Source organism: Salmo salar, chromosome 07, assembly GCF_965601325.2.
Source record: "Salmo salar chromosome 07, fSalSal1, whole genome shotgun sequence".
NCBI classification, from domain to species: domain Eukaryota; kingdom Metazoa; phylum Chordata; class Actinopteri; order Salmoniformes; family Salmonidae; genus Salmo; species Salmo salar.
In genome coordinates, this window is record NC_138297.1 from 1,511,665 (window position 1) to 1,537,717 (window position 26,053).

The following is a 26,053-nucleotide window of genomic DNA, read 5'->3' on the forward strand; positions in this document are numbered from 1 at the left end:
CGCTTTGCTTGTTTGATTGCCTTGCGGAGGGAATAGCTACGCGGTCATGTTTCCGGTCGCCTTGCCCTGATTAAAAGCAGTGGTTCGCGCTTTCAGTTTTGCGCGAATGCTGCCATCAATCCACGGTTTCTGGTTGGGGAAGGTTTTAATAGTCGCCGTGGGTACAACATCACCGATGCACTTGCTAATAAACTCGCTCACCGAATCAGTATATACATCAATGTTGTTGTTCGATGCTATGCGGAACACATCCCAGTCCACGTGATCGAAGCAATCTTGAAGCGTGGAATCTGATTGGTCGGACCAGCGTTGAACAGACCTGAGCACGGGCGTTTCCTGTTTTAGTTTCTGTCTGTAGGCTGGGAGCAACAAAATGGAGTCGTGGTCCGATTTGCCGAAAGGAGGGCGATGTGGTGTGGTGTGTGTGTATGGTGGTGTGGTGTGTGTGTGGTGTGTGTGTGTGTGGTGTGGTGTGTGTGTGTGTGTGTGTGTGGTGTGTGTGTGTGTGTGTGTGTGTGTGTTGTGATTGTGTGTATGGTGTGTGTGTGGTGTGGTGTATGTGTGTGTGTGTGTGGTGTGTGTGTATGGTGTGTGTGTGTGTGTGGTGTGTGTGTGTGGTGTGTGTGTGGTGTATGTGTGGTGTGTGTGTGTGTGTGTGTGTGTGTGTGTGTGTGTGTGTGTGTGTGTGTGTGTATGTGTGGTGTGTGTGTGTGTGTGTGTGTGTGTGTGGTGTGTGTGGTGTGTGTGTGTGTGTGTGTGTGGTGTGTGTGTGTGTGTGTGTGTGTGTGTGTGTGTATGGTGTGTGTGTGTGTGTGTGTGTGTGTGTGTGTGTTTGTGTGTGTGTGTGTGTGTGTGTGTATGTGTGTGTGTGTGTGTGTGTGTGTGTGTGTGTGTGTGTGTGTGTGTGTGTGTGTGTATGGTGTGTGTGTGTGTGTGTGTGTGTATGTGTGTGTGTGTGTGTGTGTGTGTAATGATAGTGTGACAAGTTATATAACATAAGTTGTTTGTGTAAATATGATGTAGAGCGACATGAAGTCAATATCCAATCAGCTATCAGGCAGCTTTCCTCTCAGACATATCACTTCCTGTCTGTCAATCATTGAGAGGACACTGGTCTGCACACACACAAACAGACATACACACACACACACACACACACCCACAACACACACCCACCCACCCACCCACAACACACACACACACACACACACACACACACACACACACACACACACACACACACACACACACACACACACCACACACACAGACATACACACCACACCACACACACACCACACACACACACCACACCACACACACCACACCACACACACACAGACATACACACACAACACACACACTACAGACACACACACACACACACACACACACACACACACACACACACACACAGACATACACACACACCCACAACACACCCACAACACACCCACAACACACACCCACCCACCCACAACACACACACACACACACACACACACACACACACACACACACACACACACACACAGACATACACACCACACACACACACACACACAGTCATACACACCACACCACACACACACCACACACACACACCACACCACACACACCACACCACACACACACAGACATACACACACAACACACACACTACAGACACACACACACACAGGCATACACACACAACAGACACACACACACACACACACACACACACACACACACACACACACACACACACACACACCCACCCAGCCAGCCAGCAGGGTATAACTCCAGACAGCTATAGTGTTTGTGTCAGACTCTTGGACCAGTTGGAGATTGAAGACTAAGCAGGAGCAACACGGTAATAATCTGTTATGTATAATCTGGTAATATTAACACATTAATCTGTTATGTATAATCTGTTAATATTAACACATTAATCTGTTATGTATAATCTGGTAATATTAACACATTAATCTGTTATGTATAATCTGGTAATATTAACACATTAATCTGTTATGTATAATCTGGTAATATTAACACATTAATCTGTTATGTATAATCTGGTAATATTAACACATTAATCTGTTATGTATAATCTGGTAATATTAACACATTAATCTGTTATATATAACCTGGTAATATTAACACATTAATCTGTTATGTATAATCTGGTAATATTAACACATTAATCTGTCATATATAATCTGGTAATATTAACAAATTAATCTGTTATATATAACCTGGTAATATTAACACATTAATCTGTTATATATAACCTGGTAATATTAACACATTAATCTTTTATATATAACCTGGTAATATTAACACATTAATCTGTTATATATAACCTGGTAATATTAACACATTAATCTGTTATATATAACCTGGTAATATTAACACATTAATCTGTTATATATAACCTGGTAATATTAACACATTAATCTGTTATATATAACCTGGTAATATTAACACATTAATCTGTTATATATAACCTGGTAATATTAACACATTAATCTGTTATATATAACCTGTTAATATTAACACATTAATCTGTTATATATAACCTGGTAATATTAACACATTAATCTGTTATATATAACCTGGTAATATTAACACATTAATCTGTTATATATAACCTGGTAATATTAACACATTAATCTGTTATATATCACCTGGTAATATTAACACATTAATCTGTTATATATAACCTGGTAATATTAACACATTAATCTGTTAAATATAACCTGGTAATATTAACACATTAATCTGTTATATATAACCTGGTAATATTAACACATTAATCTGTTATATATCACCTGGTAATATTAACACATTAATCTGTTATATATAACCTGGTAATATTAACACATTAATCTGTTATATATAACCTGGTAATATTAACACATTAATCTGTTATATATAACCTGTTAATATTAACACATTAATCTGTTATATATAACCTGGTAATATGGTAGAAACACATTAATCTCTATTATAAATGCTGTATAACATGATAATACGGTAGAAACACAATCAACACAAAGTGTGTCCAAAATGAGCCCCTATTCCCTAGATAGTGACTGTTTATATTATAGTGAATGTACTGTATATATAGCCACTATGGGTCCTGGTCAAATGTAGGGCACTTCATATGGGTGCCTTTATAATTCTCTCACCTGTTTCTCATCCAGGTGTTTCAGTCCGTCAGCATGACACTCGTCTTCCTCCTCCTCCTCTTCCTCCCCCTCTCTCACCGCTCCAATGCCATGACTGGTTGCCATAGTGACCGTGACAAGGACCACCGCCCCCGGGTGAACTGCACGGCAACCAACCTTAGTGATGTCCCCGCTAGCGTCAACACGACGACCAGGGTACTGCTATACGTCTCTATGACAACTAAACGAAAGTCACCTAAACTCACCAGTTGTTCTGGTTTTAATTAAGATTTCAGAAGTTGTCTGGACCGCTGAATAGGTTCTCTGTCCAATGATTGTAAAAAGAAAGTTCAAAGTTCACAATACTCTCCTCACCTCTTTCCTCTCTACAAGTGGAGTTGAATGGAAGCTAAGGTTTAAAGTTCGCTTTTTCTACTTGTAAGAGGTAGGAAATAGCTGTGTTTTTTTTATAGGGTTTTTCTCAGATCAGTCACGAGAGGTTTGAGTAACAAGCAGAGCTGTGTCTCTGTTGCCCCAACACATTTAACCTTCTACTTAGTAGTAGTGGCACCTTTCCTAATAGTAGGGGGTGAAAAGTTCAGAATAACTCGCTGTATACAGCCTCTCAAAGTGTATGTTTAATAGCATAGATCATCCACCCGGATACACCCCTATACATAAGACAGGTTAGGCCCTCTAATGACAAGACAGTTCTGCTTGAAAATAATGAAAATACATTGTCAGTTTTAGGCAACAACACAACAAGCACAATTTCACACTTTCACAGAATAGCCTACTGTAACCTACCTCATGTGTAGCCTTGTCAAACGGTGGGTGTAGGCTGGTGGAAGTCAGGCGCAGGAGAGCAGAGATGAGTGGACAAAGCACTTTACTTAGGCAATCATATGAACAGAACGCAACCGCGTCACAATAAACAAATGCCCAAAGAACAAGGCAGCACAAAGTACACACAACCAAGTACAAAGTACTGGCTGCCTCAAGGCAGGAAAACAAGACAAAACAAATGGAAAATGAAAGGTGGATCGGCGATGGCTAGAAGACCGGTGACGTCGACCGCCGAACGGCGCCCGAACAAGGAGAGGAACCGACTTCGCCGGAAGTCGTGACAAGCCTAGCTTGAAGACAACGAAAGGAAAAACATAGTAACCCAACCTAGCGGTCTTACAGAAATATATCTCAGATATCCCAATAACAAACAAAAAGAATGAGACCTGTTACTGTGTTCATGGAGTCTGTATGAGAGCTGTCAAATAAAACAAGTAGTCTGCAACATTGTCACAATCATTTTCTTCTCCTTTGAACGGTCCCGTGTGGCTCAGTTGGTAGAGCGTGGTGTTTGCAACGCCAGGGTTGTGGGTTCGATTCCCACGGGGGACCAGTACGGAGAAAAAAATGTATGTAATGTATGCATTAACTACTGTAAGTCGCTCTGGATAAGAGCGTCTGCTAAATGACTAAAATGGAAATGGAATGACTAATTAGGCCTAAATGTTCCTTATTAACAGTGTCCCTTCTTACCCGTGCCCTGCTATGTAACGTGAAACAACTGGAAAAGTCAACAACTTCAGATGTCTTCTTTCAGGAAGTAATCAGGAAGTCAAATTACTTCACTGGAAACGTTTATAACTAAAACACTTAAATTCACGGCTCTCTTTTGATGTTGGTAACAATTCTTTGATGTCCATCACTCTGACAGAAGACAGCAAGCATTACTCCAGCTGGTAGCTAAATCAAATCAAATTGTATTGGTCCATACACATGGTTAGCAGGTGTTAATGCGAGTGTAGTGAAATGCTTGTGCTTCTAGTTCCAACCGTGCAGTAATATCTAACAAGTAATCTAACAATTCCCACAACAACTACCTCATACACACAGTGTAAAGGAATGAATAAGAATATGTACATATAAATATATGGATGAGCGATGGCCGAACGGCATAGGCAAGATGCAGCAGATGGTATAAAATACACTATATACATGTGAGATGAGTAATGTAGGGTATGTAAACATTATATAAAGTGGCATTGTTTAAAGTGACTAGTGATACATTTTTACATCCAATTTTTAATTATTAAAGTGGCTAGAGATTTGAGTCAGTATGTTGGCAGCAGCCACTCAATGTTAGTGATGACTGTTTAACAGTCTGATGGCGTTGAGATAGAAGCTGTTTTTCAGTCTCTCAGTCTCAGCTTTGATGCACCTGTACTGACCTCGCCTTCTGGATGATAGAGGGGTGAACAGGCAGTGGCTCGGGTGGTTGTTGCCCTTGATGATCTTTTTGGCCTTCCTGTGACATCGGGTGGTGTAGGTGTCCTGGAGGGCAGGTAGTTTGCACCAGGTGATGCGTTGTGCAGACCTCACTACCCTCTGGAGAGCCTTGCGGTTATGGGCGGAGCAGTTGCCGTACCAGGCGGTGATACAGCCCGACAGGATGCTCTTGATTGTGCATCTGTAAAAGTTTGTGAGTGTTTTTGGTGACAAGCCAAATTTCTTCAGCCTCCTGAGGTTGAAGAGGCGCTGTTGCGCCTTCTTCACCACGCTGTCTGTGTGGGTGGACCATTTCAGTTTGTCCGTGATGTGTACGCCGAGGAACTTAAAACTTTTCACCTTCTCCACTACTGTCCCATCGATGTGGATAGGGGGCTGCTCCCTCTGCTGTTTCCTGAAGTCCACAAACATCTCCTTTGTTTTGTTGACGTTGACTGTGAGGTTATTTTCCTGACACCACACTCCGAGGGCCCTCACCTCCTCCCTGTAGGCCGTCTCGTCATTGTTGGTAATCAAGCCTACACCTGTAGTGTCGTCTGCAAACTTGATGATTGAGTTGGAGGCGTGCATGGCCACTCAGTCATGGGTGAAGAGGGAGTACAGGAGGGGGCTGAGAACGCACCCTTGTTGGGCCCCAGTGTTGAGGATCAGCAGAGTGGAGATGTTGTTTCCTACCCTCACCACCTGGGGGCGGCCCGTCAGAAAGTCCAGCACCCAGTTGCACAGGGCGGGGTCGAGACCCAGGATCTCGAGCTTAATGATGAGTTTGGGAGGTACTGTGGTGTTAAATGCTGAGCTGTAATTGATCAACAGCATTCTTACATAGGTATTCCTCTTTTCCAGATGGGTTAGGGCAGTGTGCAGTGTGATTGCGTCGTCTGTGGACCTATTGGGGCGGTAAGCAAATTGGAGTGGGTCTAGGGTGTCAGGTAGGGTGGAGGTGATATGATCCCTGACTAGTCTCTCAAAGCACTTCATGATGACGGAAGTGAGTAGTCGTTTAGCTCAGTTAACCTCTATGGGCTAGGTGGGACGCTAGCGTGCCACCCGTGGTGCACTCCATCAACAGCAGGTGCATTTCAAGAGCGGCAAATTTGAATCCAAATAAATGTCAAAATTCAAATTTTTCAAACATACAACTATTTTACACCCTTTGAAAGATAAACATCTCCTTAATCTAACCACGTTTTACGATTTCAAAAAGGTTTTACGGCGAAAGCATAAATTTAGAGTATGTTAGGACAGTACATTTACAAGAGTTGTGTGTAATGTTTTGTCAATTCAAAGACAGGGTCACCAAAACCATAAAACCAGCTAAAATGATGCACTAACCTTTTACAATCTCCATCAGATGACACTCCTAGGACATTATGTTAGACAATGCATGCATTTTTAGTTCTATCAAGTTCATATTTATATCCAAAAACCGCGTTTTACTATGGCATTGATGTTGAGGAAATCGTTTCCCTCCAATAACCGGCAGTCAAGTCAGCGTCACAAATTAAATAATTAAAATTAGAAAACATTTGTAAAATATTATATTGTCATTTAAAGAATTATAGATTTACATCTCTTGAACGCAATCAACTTGCCAGATTTAAAAATAACCTTACTGGGAAATCACACTTTGCAATAATCTGAGCACTGCGCCCAGAAAAATACGCGTTGCGATACAGACTAGACGTCATGTTGGGGAGATCTAAAATCGAAAATACTATGTAAATAATCCATTACCTTTGATTCTCTTCATCAGATGTCACTTCCAGGTATCACAGGTCCATAACGAATGTAGTTTTGTTCAAAAAAGCTCATCATTTATGTCCAAAAATCTCCGTCTTGTTAGCACATGATCTAAGCCAGCCGGACTTCTCGTCATGAACGAGGGGAAAAAATATATTTACGTTCGTTCAAACATGTCAAACGTTGTATAGCATAAATCATTAGGGCCTTTTTTAACCAGAACATGAATAATATTCAAGGTGGACGAATGCATACTCTTTTATAACGTATTGGAACGAGGGTACCCAACATGAACTCGCGCGCCAGGTGTCTAATGGGCCATCATCGTTCCATGGCTCTTGTTCGGTCAGATCTCCCTCCAGAAGACTCAAAACACTTTGTAAAGGCTGGGGACATCTAGTGGAAGCAATAGGAAGTGCCAAAATATTCCTCAGCCCCTGTGTTTTTCAATGGGATAGGTTTAAAGGTAATACAACACATCAGGTATCCACTTCCTGTCAGAAAATGTCTCAGGGTTTTGCCTGCCAAATGAGTTCTGTTATACTCACAGACACCATTCAAACAGTTTTAGAAAATTTAGGGTGTTTTCTATCCATATGTAATAAGTATATGCATATTCTAGTTACTGGGTAGGAGTGGTAACCAGATTAAATCGGGTATGTTTTTTTATCCAGCCGTGTCAATACTGCCCCCTAGCCCTAACAGGTTAACTTAGCTTTCTTGGGAACAGGAACAATGGTGGCCCTCTTGAAGCATGTGGGAACAGCAGACTGGGATAGGGATTGATTGAATATGTCCGTAAACACACCAGCCAGCTGGTCTGCGCATGCTCTGAGGACGCGGCCGGGGATGCCATCTGGGCCGGCAGCCTTGCGAGGGTTAACGCGTTTAAATGTTTTACTCATGTTGGCTGCGGTGAAGGAGAGCTGGTTTTGGTAGCGGGCCGTGTCGGTGGCACTGTGTTGACCTCAAAGCGAGCAAAGAAGTTGTTTAGTTTGTCTGGGAGCAGGACATCATGGTCCGCGACGGGGCTGGTTTTCTTTTTGTAGTCCATGATTGACTGTAGACCCTGCCACATACCTCTCATGTCTGAGCCGTTGAATTGCGACTCTACTTTGTCTCTATGCTGACGCTTTGCTTGTTTGATTGCCTTGCGGAGGGAATAGCTACGCGGTCATGTTTCCGGTCGCCTTGCCCTGATTAAAAGCAGTGGTTCGCGCTTTCAGTTTTGCGCGAATGCTGCCATCAATCCACGGTTTCTGGTTGGGGAAGGTTTTAATAGTCGCCGTGGGTACAACATCATCGATGCACTTGCTAATAAACTCGCTCACTGAATCAGTATATACATCAATGTTGTTGTTCGATGCTATGCGGAACATATCCCAGTCCACGTGATCGAAGCAATCTTGAAGCGTGGAATCTGATTGGTCGGACCAGCGTTGAACAGACCTGAGCACGGGGCGTTTCCTGTTTTAGTTTCTGTCTGTAGGCTGGGAGCAACAAAATGGAGTCGTGGTCCGATTTGCCGAAAGGAGGGCGAGGGAGGGATTTATATGCGTCGCGGAAGTTAGAGTAACAAATGATCCAGAATTTTGCCAGACAGGTTGCGCATTCGATACGCTGATACAATTTAGGGAGCATTGTTTTCAGATTAGCCTTGTTAAAATCCCCAGCTACAATAAATGCAGCCTCAGGATATGTGGTTTCCAGTTTACATAGAGTCCAATGAAATTCTTTCAGGGCCATCGATGTGTCTGCTTGGGGAGGATATATACACGGCTGTGATTATAATCGAAGAGAATTCTCTTGGTAGATAATGGCGTCAGCATTTGATTGTAAGGAATTCTAGTTCAGGTGAACAAAAGGACTTGAGTTCCTGTATGTTCTTATGATCACACCATGAGTCGTTAATCATAAGGCATACACCCCCGCCCTTCTTCTTACCAGAGAGATGTTTGTTTCTGTCGGCGCGATGCGTGAAGAAACCAGGTGGCTGTACCGACTCTGATAACATATCCTGAGTGAGCCATATTTCTGTGAAACAGAGAATGTTACAATCTCTCATGTCTCTCTGGAAAGCAACCCTTGCTCGGATTTCGTCTACCTTGTTGTCAAGAGACTGGACATTGGCGAGTAGTATACTTGGAAGCAGTGGGCGATGTGCACGCCTACGGAGCCTGAACAGAAAACCGCTCCGTCTGCCCCTTCTGCGGCGCCGTTGTTTTGGGTCGCCGGCTGGGATCCGATCCATTGTCCTGGGTGGTGGACCAAACAGAGGATCCGCTTCGGGAAATGTTGATAAGTTGACGTTGCTCTTATATCCAATAGTTCCTCCCGACTGTATGTAATAAAACCTAAGATTTCCTGGGGTAACAGTGTAAGAAATAATAAATAAAAAAACAAAAATGCTGCATAGTTTCCTAAGAACGCGAAGCGAGGCGGCCATCTCTGTCGGTGCCAAATGTTTCTTTTTGCTAGCTGGCATCACTCTGACTGGTAGCTAGCTAGCATCATCGATTGAACTCATGGCAATCCCAAGGACCAAATGACAGTCAGTCGGTGGTATGGAACAAATCTCTTCCAGAACTAGCACGTGCTCTTTCTCCAATGATACTCCGACATAAATTACTTTCTGAATTTGGCTCCTCTACTTGTCATCTTTCTTTAACTCTCTCCTCCTTTTGCATCACATTCACTTGCGCCTCCTCTTTCCATAATCTCTCTTCCTCTTTCCAGAACCTCTCCTTCCTCTTTCCAGAACCTCTCCTTCCTCTTTCCAGAACCTCTCCTTCCTCTTTCCAGAACCTCTCCTTCCTCTTTCCAGAACCTCTCCCTCCTCTTTCCAGAACCTCTCCTTCCTCTTTCCAGAACCTCTCCTTCCTCTTTCCAGAACCTCTCCTTCCTCTTTCCAGAACCTCTCCTCCTCTTTCCAGAACCTCTCCTTCCTCTTTCCAGAACCTCTCCTTCCTCTTTCCAGAACCTCTCCTTCCTCTTTCCAGAACCTCTCCTTCCTCTTTCCAGAACCTCTCCTTCCTCTTTCCAGAACCTCTCCTCCTCTTTCCAGAACCTCTCCTCCTCTTTCCAGAACCTCTCCTTCCTCTTTCCAGAACCTCTCCTTCCTCTTTCCATAATCTCTCCTCCTCTTTCCATAATCTCTCCTTCCTCTTTCCATAATCTCTCCTCCTCTTTCCATAATCTCTCCTTCCTCTTTCCAGAACCTCTCCTTCCTCTTTCCAGGCTGTGACATCACCTGGCTCATAAAAACTCAGCAAAAAAAGAAACCCTTTTTCAGGACCCTGTCTTTCAAAGATAATTCGTAAAAATCCAAATAACTTCACAATCTTCATTGTAAACAGTTTAAACACTGTTTCCCATGCTTGTTCAATGAACCATAAACAATTAATGAAGATGCACCTGTGGAATGGTCGTTAACCTCTTACATCTAGACGTTCCGCTAGCGGAACACCTGCTCCAATATCCAATGGTAGGCGTGGCGCGAATTACAAATTCCTCAAAAATACAAAAACTTCAATTTTTCAAACATATGACTATTTCACAGCATTTTAAAGATAAGACTCTCCTTTATCTAACCACACTGTCCGATTTAAAAAAGGCTTTACAACGAAAGCAAAACATTAGATTATGTCAGCAGAGTACCAAGCCAGAAATAATCAGACACACATTTTTCAAGCTAGCATATAATGTCACAAAAACCCAGAAGACAGCTAAATGCAGCACTAACCTTTGATGATCTTCATCAGATGACAACCCTAGGACATTATGTTATACAATACATGCATGTTTTGTTCAATCAAGTTCATATTTATATCAAAAACCAGCTTTTTACATTAGCATGTGACGTTCAGAACTAGCATACCCCCCGCAAACTTCCGGCGAATTCACTAAGAATTTACTAAATTACTCACGATAAACGTTCACAAAAAGCATAACAATTATTTTAAGAATTATAGATACAGAACTCCTCTATGCACGTGATATGTCCGAATTTAATATAGCTTTTTGGTGAAAGCACATTTTGCAATATTCTAAGTACATAGCCCAGGCATCACGGGCTAGCTATTTAGACACCCGGCAAGTTTAGCACTCACCAATATCAGGTTTACTATTATAAAAGTTTGATTACCTTTTGTTGTCTTCATCAGAATGCACTCCCAGGACTGCTACTTCAATAACAAATGTTGGTTTGGTCCAAAATAATCCATCGTTATATCCGAATAGCGTCCCAGACACTATATGAAATGGTAAAACAGGGTCGTGCGCATGGCGCAATTCGTGACAAAAAAAATCTAAATATTCCATTAAAGTACTTCGAAGCATGTCAACCGCTGTTTAAAATCCATTTTTATGCCATTTTTCTCGTAAAAAAGTGATAATATTCCGACAGGGAATCTCCTTTTAGCTAAACAGACGAAAGTAAACAAAGCTTTCGGTCGACGCGGGCACGAGCCTGAGTCTCACAGTACTGTAACCAGCCACTACCCAAACGCGCTACTTTTTTTCAGCCAGAGCCTGCAAAGCCACGATTCAGCTTTTTGCCGCCTTCTGAGACCCTATGGCAGCCGTAGGAAGTGTCACGGGACAGCTAAGATCCTCACTCTTCAATAAACAGAGACAAGAAGAACGACACCTTGTCAGACAGGCCACTTCCTGCCTGAAACCTTGTCAGGTTTTTGCCTGCCAAATGAGTTCTGTTATACTCACAGACACCATTCAAACAGTTTTAGAAACTTTAGGGTGTTTTCTATCCATATGTAATAAGTATATGCATATTCTAGTTACTGGGTAGGAGTGGTAACCAGATTAAATCGGGTACGTTTTTTATCCAGCCGTGAAAACACTGCCCCCTAGCCATAACAGGTTAAGACACTAACAGCTTACAGACGGTAGGCAATTAAGATCACAGTTATGAAAACTTAGGACACGAAAGAGGCCTTTCTACTGACTCTGAAAAACACCAAAAGAAAGATGCCCAGAGTCCCTGCTCATCTGCGTGAACATGCCTTAGGCATGCTGCAAGGAGGCATGAGGACTGCAGATGTGGCCAGGGCAATAAATTGCAATGTCCGTACTGTGAGACGCCTAAGACAGCGCTACAGGGAGACAGGACGGACAGCTGATCGTCCTCGCAGTGGCAGACCACGAGTAACAACACCTGCACAGGATCGGTACATCCGAACATCACACCTGCAGGACAGGTACAGGATGGCAACAACAACTGCCCAAGTTACACCAGGAGCGCACAATCCCTCCATCAGTGCTCAGACTGTCCGCAATAGGCTGAGAGAGGCTGGACTGAGGGCTTGTAGGCCTGTTGTAAGGCAGGTCCTCACCAAACATCACCGGCAACAATGTCGCCTATGGGCACAAACCCACTGTCGCTGGACCTGACAGGACTGGCAAAAAGTGCTCTTCACTGACGAGTCGCGGTTTTGTATCACCAGGGGTGATGGTCGGATTCACATTTATCGTTGAAGGAATGAACGTTACACCGAGGCCTGTACTCTGGAGCGGGATCGATTTGGAGGTGGAGGGTCCGTCATGGTCTGGGGCGGTGTGTCACAGCATCATCAGACTGAGCTTGATGTCATTGCAGGCAATCTCAATGCTGTGCGTTACAGGGAAGACATCCTCCTCCCTCATGTGGTACCCTTCCTGCAGGCTCATCCTGACATGACCCTCCAGCATGACAATGCCACCACGCGCAGAATGAGCAGTATGGCCGATTTCCTGCAAGACAGGAATGTCAGTGTTCTGCCATGGCCTGCGAAGAGCCCGAATCTCAATTCCATTGAGCATGTCTGGGACCTGTTGGATCGGAGCGTTGAGGGCTAGGGCCATTCCCCCCAGAAATATCCGGGAACTTGCAGGTGCCTTGGTGGAAGAGTGGGGTCACAGCAAGAACTGGCAAATCTGTTGCAGTCCATGAGGAGGAGATGCACTGCAGTACTTAATGCAGCTGGTGGCCACACCAGATACTGACTGTTACTTTTGATTTTGACCCCCCCCCCTTTGTTCAGGGACACATTGTTCCATTTCTGTTAGTCACATGTCTGTGGAACTTGTTCAGTTTATGTCTCAGTTGTTGAATCTTGTTATGTTCATACAAATATTTACACATATTAAGTTTTCTGAAAATATACGCAGTTGACAGTGAAGACGTTTCTTTATTTGCTGAGTTTAGATATACGTAGTTAGTTACAGACAGAGAGAGTGTTAATGGGTACAGACAGAGAGAGTGTGAACACACAGATACTTCATAGAGATACAGTGCATTCAGAAAGTATTCAGACCAGTATTCAGATAAGTTTGCTGAAAATATACGCAGTTGACAGTGAGAGGACGTTTCTGTATTTGCTGAGTTTCTTGGAAAGTCCCTGAACAGAACAGCAAAAGCCATATCCCTGTATCTTGATTATGGTGATGTTATTTATCAAAGTGCAGCTGCTACTACTCTTAAACCTTTGGATTCCATCTACCATTGTGCCCCTTCGTTTTGTTACAGGTTACAGTTTTTGATACTCGTCACTGCGTCCTGTATCAAAAGGTTGTCTGGACTTTGCAAAAGACCCATAGATCTCTACATTACTCCCTTTTTGTTTACAAGACCCTACTTCATAAACTTTCATCTTATCTAACTGTGCTGTTGTCACAAATTCCTTCGTCGTTAGACGATATTGCGAAATCATCGTCGGAGAAAGTGGACCAATACGCAGCGGGTTGCGTGTTCAACATCATATTTATTACAGACGTTGACCACGGAAAAACAATAAATGCAGACAACACGACAGGAGACAGTTTCGCAGGCTATACCTAGCAGTGCAAAAAACAACTACCCACAAAACACAAAGACAAACACACCCTATTATATAGGACTCCCAATCAAAGGCAACTCAACACACCTGCCTTCAATTGGGAGTCCAACCCCAATTAACTATACATAGAAAAACAAATCTAGAACCTATACCAACCACTGACACCCCACTACACCACACACAAAACCCCATAATACAAAACAAATATACCTCTGCCACGTCCTGACCAAATATAATACAACTAATACCTAAATATTGGTCAGGACGTGACAGCTGTTGAAGTATAGACACCTGAGTTGCCTAACCTGTTCACAGGATTGGATAACTCTTGAGGTTCCTAGGGTCTCCACCTGTTTGGAATCTTCTCAGGTTTTGGCCTGCCATATGAGTTCTGTTATACTCACAGACACCATTCAAACAGTTTTGGAAACTTTAGAGTGTTTTCTATCCAAATCTACTAATTATATGCATATTCTCGTTTCTGGGCAAGAGTAGTAACCAGTTTAAATCGGGGACGTTTTTTATCCGGCCGTGCAAATACTGCCCCCTAGCCCCAACAGGTTAAATTTGCCGATGACACAACAGTGGTAGGCCTGATCACCGACAACGACGAGACAGCCTATAGGGAGGAGGTCAGAGACCTGGCCGTGTGGTGCCAGGACAACAATGTCTCCCTCAACGTGATCAAGACAAAGGAGATGATTGTGGAGTACAGGACAAAGAGGACCGAGCCTGCTCCAATTCTCATCGACAGGGCAGCAGTGGACAGGGCACCAAGGAACTTGAGAGCTTCAAGTTCCTTGGTGTCCACATCACCAACAAACTAACATGGTCCAAGCACACCAAGACAGTCATGAAGAGGGCACGACAAAACCTATTCCCCCTCAAGGAGACTGAAAAGATTTGGCATGGGTCTTCAGATCCTCAAAAGGTTCTACAGCTGCACCATCGAGAGCATCCTGACTGGTTGCATCACTGCCTGGTATGGCAACTGCTCGGGCCTCCGACCGCAAGGCACTACAGAGGGTAACGCGAACGGCCCAGTATATCACTGGGGCCAAGCTTCCTGCCATCCAGGACCTCTATACCAGGCGGTGTCAGAGGAAGGCCCTAAACATTGTCAGCCACACTAGTCATAGACTGATCTCTCTGCTACCGCATGGCAAGCGGTACCGGAGCGCCAAGTCTAGGTCCAAGAGGCTCTAAACAGCTTCTACCCCCAAGCCATAAGACTCCTAAACATCTAATCAAATGGCTACCCAGACTATTTGCTTTGCCCCCCCCCCCTTCCCTCTCTTTTACACCGCTGCTACTCTCTTGTTATCATCTATGCATAGTCACTTTAATAACTCTTCCTACATGTACATATTACCTCAACTAACCGGTGCCCCTGCACATTGACTCTGTACTGGTACCCCCCTGTATATAATCTCGCTATTGTTATTTTACTGCTGCTCTTCAATTTATTGTTACTTTTATTTCTTATTCTTATCCGTATTTTTTTTAAACTGCGTTGTTTGTTAGGGGATCGTAAGTAAGCATTCCACTGTAAGGTCTAATCAGCGCATGTCACTAATAAAATTGTATTTTATTTATGTTGTATATACAGGGCGTATTTATATTGTATATACAGGGCATATTTATGGTGTATATATAGGGCGTATTTATATTGTATATACAGGGCGTATTTGTATTGTATATACAGGGCATATTTATGGTGTATATATAGGGCGTATTTATATTGTATATACAGGGCGTATTTGTATTGTATATACAGGGCATATTTATGGTGTATATATAGGGCGTATTTATATTGTATATACAGGGCGTATTTATGGTGTATATATAGGGCGTATTTATATTGTATATACAGGGCGTATTTATGGTGTATATATAGGGCGTATTTATATTGTATATACAGGGCGTATTTGTAAGAGACCTAGGTCTAAATATGTCTTCCCTGTTAAAATAAAGGTTAAAAAATGTAATAAAAACTCTCTACTCTACTTTACTACATTATCATCATCTCTCCTGTGTTCTAGGTCCTGATTTTCACCCAGAACCAGTTCTCCAGTCTAACCTGGTCCTCCTATAGTCACTTCCCAGAGCTCTATGAGATAGATCTGAGCCACAACGCAGTTCCAGAGGTTCCCCTGTCCCCCGGCCCGGTTCTCCCCACCCTGGGGGTTCTACGCCTGGTAGGGAACCGCATTAGAACCCTGCCCCCTCATTCCTTCAGGGCCACGCCGGGCCTGCTAGAACTCTATCTGGACCAGAACGTCCTGGAGACACTAGACGACCTGTCCTTCTCTGGGCTCAGACTGCTACAGGTCAGTACGCCACTTAGTTAATTTGTTAATTGGTTAATTGTTTGGTTACCTGATTAGCTAGTTAGTTAGCTAGTCAGTCCATTTTTCTGTTAGCTAGTCAGTTAGTTAGCTAATCAGTTAGTTAGTTAGCTAGTCAGTAAGTTAGCTAGCTAGTTAGTTATCTAGTCAGTTAGCTAAATAGCTAGCTAACTATATAACTATCTAGTTAGTTTGTTAGTTAGTTAGTTAGCTAGTCAGTCAGTTATATAGTCAGTTAGTAAGTTAACTAGCTAGTTACTTATCTAGTCAGTCAGTTATCTAGTCAGTCAGTCAGTCAGTCAGTAAGTAAGCTAGTTAGCTTGTCAGTCAGTTAGTTACTTAGCTAGTCAGTAAGTTAGTTAGTTAGTTAGCTAGCTAGTCAGTCAGTTAGTCAGTTAGCTAGTCAGTTAGTTAGTTAGCTAGTTAGTCAGTTAGCTAGTCAGTTAGTTAGTTAGCTAGTCAGTCAGCTAGCTAGTCAGTCAGCTAGTTAGTTAGTTAGCTAGCTAGCTAGTCAGTCAGTTAGTCAGTTAGCTAGTCAGTAAGTTAGATAGTTAGCTAGCTAGCTAGTCAGTCAGTTAGTCAGTTAGCTAGTCAGTTAGTTAGTTAGCTAGTCAGTCAGCTAGTTAGTTAGCTAGTAAGTCAATTAACACCCCTGTTGTTGTTTGTTCTAGATCCTGGAACTTTCTCAGAACCGTATCTCTGTTCTGCCCCCTCTGATGTTTCACTCCCTTCCGGCCATCGAAACCCTGATTCTAGAGCAGAACCACATCAGAATCATGCCTGACCAGTGGTTCTCTGCCAAACCTGACGTTCCCTACACCTACCTGTCGCAGAACCCCTGGGCCTGCTTCTGTAAGGTACATTCTCTAGTCTAGAACCCTGTAAGGTATGTTCTCTAGTCTAGAACCCTGTGAGGTATGTTCTCTAGTCTAGAACCCTGTGAGGTATGCTCTCTAGTCTAGAACCCTGTAAAGTACATTATCTAGTCTAGTCTAGAAACCCATATTTAATAAATATTTAACCAGGTTCTCTAGTCTAATCTAGAACCCTGTAAGGTGTGTTCTCTAGTCTATAACCCTGCAAAGTACGTTCTGTAGTCTAGAACCCTGTAAGGAATCTTATCTGGTCTAGAACCATGTAAGATACATTCTCTTGTCTCTAGGACCCTGTAAGGTATGTTCTCTAGTCTAGAACCCTGTAAGGTATGTTATCTAGTCTAGAACCCTGTAAGGTATGTTCTCTAGTCTAGAACCCTGTAAGGTATGTTATCTAGTCTAGAACCCTGTAAGGTATGTTCTCTAGTCTAGAACCCTGTAAGGTAAGGTATGTTATCTAGTCTAGAACCCTGTAAGGTATGTTATCTAGTCTAGAACCCTGTAAGGTATGTTATCTAGTCTAGAACCCTGTAAGGTACGTTCTATAGTCTAGAACCCTGTAAGGTATGTTCTCTAGTCAAGAAGCCTGTAAGGTACGTTCTCTAGTCTAAAACCCTGTAAAGTTCATTCTCTAGTCTAGAACCCTATAAGGTATGTTCTCTGTTCAAGTCTAGAACCCTGTAAGGTATGTTTGTTAGTCTAGTCTAGAACCCTGTAAGGTCTGTTCTGTAGTCAAGAACCCTGTAAGGTACAATCTCTAATCTAGAACCCTGTAAGGTAAGTTCTCTAGTCTAGAACCCTGTAAGGTATGTCCTCTAGGCTATTCTAGAGCCCTGTAAGGTAAATTCTCTACTCTAGAACCCTGTAAGGTATGTTCTCTAGTCTAGTCTAGAACCATGTAAGGTAAGTTCTATAGTCTAGAACCATGTAAGGTAAATTCTCTAATCTAGAACCCTGTGTCGTGTTTTTGGCTATGCCGGATTAAGTGATATGACATGCTATTCTATAAAATCATTTCTCTGTAATTAATATTACCTGATTAAGCTAATCAGGTAAATAATTAACTAGAAAGTCGGGGCACCACGAAAGAGTGTATATAGAGCTGTTGTCTTCCGAATAAACTCTTAAAGACCTGGTAATCTTTTACATCAATAGCAGTCAATATTTAATTGTCACCTTGTTTAGTCTCATCTGAAAGTTGTAAATCCTTGGTTATCTTCACGAACCCTGGCTAACAAGTTGAATCAGCAATACAAAATTTGGTTTAATTATTTATTTACAAAATAATCACACAGAATGGATCATACATTGATTACAAATGATGTCATAAAGAAAACATCCCTGGTGGACGGAGCAGACATGACGGCTGGTTACACAAAGGAAAGGGGGTGGGGCTTGAGTGAAAGAGCGGGAAGACTGAGGACCAAAGGGAGAAGCTATGCTATCGTCGTAAATACATTATCTTATGCATTCTAAATTACCGCTCATTTGGAAAAGGAAAATGCAATAAATATTTACTCTGAGCTGCGCTTCGGTAGGTTGGTCGTAGATGGGAGGCCGGGTTGTCCAGCCTGGATCTCTGGTCCTCTGAAGACTGTCTAGTGGTGAACGGTAGCGTGGTAATATGGATACTCTGTCCGTCCTCTCCTAGCCCACGTTTAGCGGGCGGAGAGGGTATCACTCCTTTAGTGAATAAGAGAGCTGATTCGGTTATCTGAGCCCTTTAACGTAGGACCGTCGTCCTAACGTCCTCGGAACAGAAAGTTACATTTTCGTCAAGGGGCTTATATAGGATTGGGAGAGAGGGCCGTGTTTCATAGCTTACAACCCATGTCTGTTCACTTGGGCCTCTGAGTGAGCAGAGTGGTGTTCTTCTGACAAACCGTTCTCTCATTAAGAAGCTAAAAATTACATTTCATCTTTTCACAAATAGTTTCACATTTAAACATTTAAATTGCACAACAATTCCATGTGAATCTGATATACTGTATCTGGGAAAATCTACACATTCTAGTTATGTCGTCCTGTCATCAGTCATAATGTCTCAGACGCCAACTGATCTGACATCATATTCATTTAGTACCAACCCATATTTACGAAATATGGTTCCGTTTCCCGTCTTTTGATGTCACCAGAATCTCTATCTTAACAAAGGGATTTTCAATAGTCACATCGGGGGCAAAAGGGTAAAGGTATTTATGGGGGTTATAAACCTCCCCCAACAGGCCAGCGTCATGACACCTGTAAGGAATGTTATCTAGTCTAGTTTAGAACCCTGTAAGTAATGTTATCTAGCCTAGAACCCTGTAAGGTACGTTATCTAGTCTAGAACCCTGTAAGGTTTGTTCTCTTTTCTAGTCTAGAACCCCGTATGGTGTGTTCTCTAGTCTAGTCTAGAACCCTGTAAGGTGTGTTCTCTAGTCTAGTCTAGAACCCCGTAAGGTATGTTCTCTAGTCTAGTCTAGAACCCTGTAAGTTGTGTTCTCTATACTAGTCTAGAACCCCATAAGGTATGTTCTCTATTCTAGTCTAGAACCCTGTAAGGTATGTTCTCTAGTCTAGAACCCTGTAAGGTGTGTTCTCTATTCTAGTCTAGAACCCTGTAAGGTGTGTTCTCTATTCTAGTCTAGAACCCTGTAAGGTATGTTCTCTAGTCTAGAACCCCGTAAGGTATGTTCTCTATTCTAGTCTAGAACCCTGTAAGGTATGTTCTCTAGTCTAGTCTAGAACCCTGTAAGGTATGTTTTCTATTCTAGTCTAGAACCCTATAAGGTATGTTCTCTTGTCTAGTCCAGAACCATGTAAGGTACGTTCTCTAGTCTAGAACCCCGTAAGGTATGTTCTCTTGTCTAGTCCAGAACCATGTAAGGTACGTTCTCTAGTCTAGAACCCCGTAAGGTATGTTCTCTTGTCTAGTCCAGAACCATGTAAGGTACGTTCTCTAGTCTAGAACCCCGTAAGGTATGTTCTCTTGTCTAGTCCAGAACCATGTAAGGTACGTTCTCTAGTCTAGAACCCCGTAAGGTATGTTCTCTATTCTAGTCTAGAACCCTGTAAGGTATGTTCTCTAGTCTAGTCTAGAACCCTGTAAGGTATGTTTTCTATTCTAGTCTAGAACCCTATAAGGTATGTTCTCTTGTCTAGTCCAGAACCATGTAAGGTACGTTCTCTAGTCTAGAACCCCGTAAGGTATGTTCTCTTGTCTAGTCCAGAACCATGTAAGGTACGTTCTCTAGGTGTGTTAAAGTTGTATTGTATTTGAAGGTGGGTTACCTGAAGGAGCACCTGAATGATCAAGGCACCAACGTGTACACGAGGGATGGAATAATCATCACCCCGGATGACGAGAGTGTTACCTGTGCCACGCCTCCCTCCCTGGCCGGCCGACCAATCGTGGAGCTGGAGGATGAGGAGTACTGCTCACCTGGTGCCAAACCTGATGCCCCCCCTGGAGACTCTGAACCTCAACTTACCCCTGCACTACCCCCCACCACCACTACTACTCCTACACTACCCCCCACCACCACTACTACTCCTACACTACCCCCCACCACCACTACTACTCCTACACTACCCCCCACCACCACTACTACTCCTACACTACCCCCCACCACCACTACTACTCCTACACTACCCCCCACCACCACTACTACTCCTACACTACCCCCCACCACCACTACTACTCCTACTACCACCACAGCTACCCTGACACCCACCACCCCTCCTCTACACCCCGCTGACCCCACCCACCTGCCCCTCCTGCTGTGGGAGAGGGTGACCATCCGGATGGAGTGGGAGGAGACAGAGGGGGGGAGGGTCTGGGAAGGGAACAGCTGGGAGCATCATGGTCTCTATTCAGAATCTACCAGACTCTCACCACACCCCACCATGACCCCAATTCAACCCCCTAGAACCCCAACTCAACCACCTAGAACCCCACCTAGAACCCCAACTCAACCCCCACCTCCTAGAACCCAGACCCCGACGGCCCCAGTGACCACAGTCAGACAGGTTGGAGGTTCAGATCCCTGGGGGGATCGGCGAGGGGGTGAAAGCGCGGCTGGAGGCAGAGCTGTGTTCTGCTGGTGGCTGTTTGTAGGCTGTGTGTTGTTGTGTGTTCTGTCTGCGGGGTGGGTGTGTGTGAGCGGCCTATGGCTATGGAGGATGTATAGGACTGTCTATAGGCCTCTGCTGAACAGGGGGAGGTGTGGGGGAGGGAGGGGAGTCAGGCTGCTCAGGTTCAAATGCCACGAGGGGGGAGACAAGAGGGATGTCAATGGGGAGAACAGGGGAGTCAAAGCCATCTCCCTGCCTCTAGGAGGGGGAGGGGGGTGTGGAGGAGAAGGGGTGCAGGCCCTCTATCGCTCTGTTCTGTTCATCTCTAGAGAGGAGGAGGAGGGAGAGATGAAGGAGGGAGAGATGAAGGAGGGAGAGAGCGTGATTGAGATGTTGGACTCGGCAATAGAAGGGACAGCTGTGGGGATGTCAGTAAAAAACAGGAGGGAGGGAGAAGAAGAAGAAAGTGGGGGAGGGATGGAGAGGAAGGATGTGTATAGGAAGAGTCTCTACAGAGTGTACGGTAGGGAGGAGAAGATAGAGGGGTTGAGGGATGTAGACGAGAGCTGGCAGACAGAGGAAGGAGGGAGAGAGGGAGGTGGAGAGAGAGGAGGAGGAGGGAGAGAGGGAGGTGGAGAGAGAGGAGGAGGAGGGAGAGAGGCTAAGAAGCGATACAGTTTGGTTCTGAGGGAGGAGAGTGTAGAGGGGACGAGAGGGAGGGAGAGAGAGGGGCAGGAAAAGGAATGGGTGGTGGGAGGATGGGAGACGTCTGGGGGAGAGAGGAGGGAGGAGAGGGGGAACGGAGGGGGAGACTGGTGGTCTCTCTTACCCAGCATGCCTTGGTTCAACCCCCCACCTGACCCTCACCCTAACACCCCACCTGAGAGGCATACCTGAGGGATATCATCACGCCAAATCCTCTCTAGGTATCTTCCTAGGTTCCTGCTTTGTAGGAAGCATTTCCTAACTACTCTTCCTCTTCCTCTTCCTCTTCCTCTGCTCTTTGGGTTCTAGGCTGGGTATCTATGAAGAACTTTGTCACAAACTGATGATGTAAAATGGGTTTGAAATAATACACTGTCCCAGCGTAGTGTGACCTTCACCATCCTGTCAGCTCTGTCCCAGTGTAGGGTGACCTTCACCATCCTGTCAGCTCTGTCCCAGTGTAGAGTGACCTTCACCATCCTGTCAGCTCTGTCCCAGTGTAGGGTGACCTTCACCATCCTGTCAGCTCTGTCCCAGTGTAGAGTGACCTTCACCATCCTGTCAGCTCTGTCCCAGTGTAGGGTGACCTTCACCATCCTGTCAGCTCTGTCCCAGTGTAGGGTGACCTTCGCCATCCTGTCAGCTCTGTCCCAGTGTAGAGTGACCTTCACCATCCTGTCAGCTCTGTCCCAGTGTAGGGTGACCTTCACCATCCTGTCAGCTCTGTCCCAGTGTAGGGTGACCTTCACCATCCTGTCAGCTCTGTCCCAGTGTAGGGTGACCTTCACCATCCTGTCAGCTCTGTCCCAGTGTAGGGTGACCTTCACCATCCTGTCAGCTCTGTCCCAGTGTAGGGTGACCTTCACCATCCTGTCAGCTCTGTCCCAGTGTAGGGTGACCTTCACCATCCTGTCAGCTCTGTCCCAGTGTAGGGTGACCTTCACCATCCTGTCAGCTCTGTCCCAGTGTAGGGTGACCTTCACCATCCTGTCAGCTCTGTCCCAGTGTAGGGTGACCTTCACCATCCTGTCAGCTCTGTCCCAGTGTAGGGTGACCTTCACCATCCTGTCAGCTCTGTCCCAGTGTAGAGTGACCTTCACCATCCTGTCAGCTCTGTCCCAGTGTAGGGTGACTTTCACCATCCTGTCAGCTCTGTCCCAGTGTAGAGTGACCTTCACCATCCTGTCAGCTCTGTCCCAGTGTAGAGTGACCTTCGCCATCCTGTCAGCTCTGTCCCAGTGTAGGGTGACCTTCGCCATCCTGTCAGCTCTGTCCCAGTGTAGAGTGACCTTCGCCATCCTGTCAGCTCTGTCCCAGTGTAGAGTGACCTTCACCATCCTGTCAGCTCTGTCCCAGTGTAGGGTGACCTTCACCATCCTGTCAGCTCTGTCCCAGTGTAGGGTGACCTTCACCATCCTGTCAGCTCTGTCCCAGTGTAGGGTGACCTTCACCATCCTGTCAGCTCTGTCCCAGTGTAGAGTGACCTTCACCATCCTGTCAGCTCTGTCCCAGTGTAGGGTGACCTTCACCATCCTGTCAGCTCTGTCCCAGTGTAGAGTGACCTTCACCATCCTGTCAGCTCTGTCCCAGTGTAGGGTGACCTTCACCATCCTGTCAGCTCTGTCCCAGTGTAGAGTGACCTTCACCATCCTGTCAGCTCTGTCCCAGTGTAGGGTGACCTTCACCATCCTGTCAGCTCTGTCCCAGTGTAGGGTGACCTTCACCATCCTGTCAGCTCTGTCCCAGTGTAGGGTGACCTTCACCATCCTGTCAGCTCTGTCCCAGTGTAGAGTGACCTTCACCATCCTGTCAGCTCTGTCCCAGTGTAGGGTGACCTTCACCATCCTGTCAGCTCTGTCCCAGTGTAGAGTGACCTTCACCATCCTGTCAGCTCTGTCCCAGTGTAGGGTGACCTTCACCATCCTGTCAGCTCTGTCCCAGTGTAGGGTGACCTTCACCATCCTGTCAGCTCTGTCCCAGTGTAGAGTGACCTTCACCATCCTGTCAGCTCTGTCCCAGTGTAGGGTGACCTTCACCATCCTGTCAGCTCTGTCCCAGTGTAGAGTGACCTTCACCATCCTGTCAGCTCTGTCCCAGTGTAGAGTGACCTTCACCATCCTGTCAGCTCTGTCCCAGTGTAGGGTGACCTTCACCATCCTGTCAGCTCTGTCCCAGTGTAGAGTGACCTTCACCATCCTGTCAGCTCTGTCCCAGTGTAGGGTGACCTTCGCCATCCTGTCAGCTCTGTCCCAGTGTAGAGTGACCTTCGCCATCCTGTCAGCTCTGTCCCAGTGTAGAGTGACCTTCACCATCCTGTCAGCTCTGTCCCAGTGTAGGGTGACCTTCACCATCCTGTCAGCTCTGTCCCAGTGTAGGGTGACCTTCACCATCCTGTCAGCTCTGTCCCAGTGTAGGGTGACCTTCACCATCCTGTCAGCTCTGTCCCAGTGTAGGGTGACCTTTACCATCCTGTCAGCTCTGTCCCAGTGTAGGGTGACCTTCACCATCCTGTCAGCTCTGTCCCAGTGTAGAGTGACCTTCACCATCCTGTCAGCTCTGTCCCAGTGTAGGGTGACCTTCACCATCCTGTCAGCTCTGTCCCAGTGTAGAGTGACCTTCACCATCCTGTCAGCTCTGTCCCAGTGTAGGGTGACCTTCACCATCCTGTCAGCTCTGTCCCAGTGTAGGGTGACCTTCACCATCCTGTCAGCTCTGTCCCAGTGTAGGGTGACCTTCACCATCCTGTCAGCTCTGTCCCAGTGTAGGGTGACCTTCACCATCCTGTCAGCTCTGTCCCAGTGTAGGGTGACCTTCACCATCCTGTCAGCTCTGTCCCAGTGTAGGGTGACCTTCACCATCCTGTCAGCTCTGTCCCAGTGTAGGGTGACCTTCACCATCCTGTCAGCTCTGTCCCAGTGTAGAGTGACATTTACCTTGGCTTTACATGACCTGGGACCTGTTGGCACGTAACACCTGTATATTCTTAAAATAGTGTTTGGTTGAAATATTTTAACACAACCTGTTCTGCTTTATGTAAATAATAAACATCTATGTCACAAAAACTTGTTCAAGACCTTTATATATGTATACGCAGAACATCTCGAACAGAAAGTTCTCTTCCTTCCTGATTAACAGGCTGTTCCTCCTCAGTGACACACAGAAATCTGAGCTTTACAAAGACATGCTGCATCACTGAGCCTGGTCTTCCTATCAGAACTGGAACATGGGTCGGTTCTGTGGAGTGTGTTCTGCGGAGTGTGTGTTCTGCGGAGTGTGTGTTCTGCGGAGTGTGTGTTCTGCGGAGTGTGTGTTCTGCGGAGTGTGTGTTCTGCGGAGTGTGTTCTGTGGAGTGTGTACTATGGAGTGTGTGTTCTGTGGAGTGTGTGTTCTGTGTAGTGTGTGTTCTGTGGAGTGTGTGTTCTGTGGAGTGTGTGTTCTGTGGAGTGTGTTCTGTGGAGTGTGTGTTCTGTGTAGTGTGTGTTCTGTGGAGTGTGTGTTCTGTGGAGTGTGTGTTCTGTGGAGTGTGTGTTCTGTGTGTTCTGTGGAGTGTGTGTTCTGTGTGTTCTGTGTGTTCTGTGGAGTGTGTGTTCTGTGGAGTGTGTGTTCTGTGGAGTGTGTGTTCTGCGGAGTGTGTGTTCTGTGGGGTGTGTGTTCTGTGGAGTGTGTGTTCTGTGGGGTGTGTGTTCTGTGGAGTGTGTGTTCTGTGTGTTCTGTGGAGTGTGTGTTCTGTGGGGTGTGTGTTCTGTGGAGTGTGTGTTCTGTGGAGTGTGTGTTCTGTGGAGTGTGTGTTCTGTGGAGTGTGTGTTCTGTGTGTTCTGTGGAGTGTGTGTTCTGTGGAGTGTGTGTTCTGCGGAGTGTGTGTTCTGTGGAGTGTGTGTTCTGTGGGGTGTGTTCTGTGGAGTGTGTGTTCTGTGGAGTGTGTGTTCTGTGGAGTGTGTGTTCTGTGGGGTGTGTGTTCTGTGGAGTGTGTTCTGTGGAGTGTGTGTTCTGTGGAGTGTGTGTTCTGTGGAGTGTGTGTTCTGCGGAGTGTGTGTTCTGTGGAGTGTGTGTTCTGT

The 26,053-nt window shown here is 45.2% G+C and overlaps 1 protein-coding gene and 1 non-coding gene across 2 annotated transcripts; both read left to right on the forward strand.

Moving 5' to 3' along the window:
- The first annotated feature begins 1,755 nt into the window (after nt 1-1,755).
- On the forward strand, nt 1,756-22,362 carry gp1ba (glycoprotein Ib platelet subunit alpha). Its single transcript, XM_082977289.1, has 5 exons — nt 1,756-1,855; nt 3,189-3,368; nt 16,057-16,344; nt 17,034-17,219; nt 20,502-22,362. The coding sequence occupies exons 2-5, from the start codon at nt 3,207-3,209 to the stop codon at nt 22,188-22,190; spliced, it is 2,325 nt and encodes a 774-aa protein (XP_082833415.1). The 5' UTR covers nt 1,756-1,855; nt 3,189-3,206; the 3' UTR covers nt 22,191-22,362.
- trnaa-ugc (transfer RNA alanine (anticodon UGC)) lies at nt 4,476-4,551 on the forward strand. Its single transcript has one exon. It is a non-coding gene; the product is annotated as a tRNA-Ala (tRNA).
- Nucleotides 22,363-26,053: the final 3,691 nt, after the last annotated feature.

Coding starts and splice junctions, on each gene's coding strand:
- gp1ba (XM_082977289.1), top strand. CDS start 3,207: ATGACACTCGTCTTCCTCCTCCTCCTCTTCCTCCCCCTCTCTCACCGC. Junction 16,345..17,033: donor CTGGGCTCAGACTGCTACAG/GTCAGTACGCCA, acceptor TGTTTGTTCTAG/ATCCTGGAACTTTCTCAGAA. Junction 17,220..20,501: donor CCTGGGCCTGCTTCTGTAAG/GTACATTCTCTA, acceptor TTGTATTTGAAG/GTGGGTTACCTGAAGGAGCA.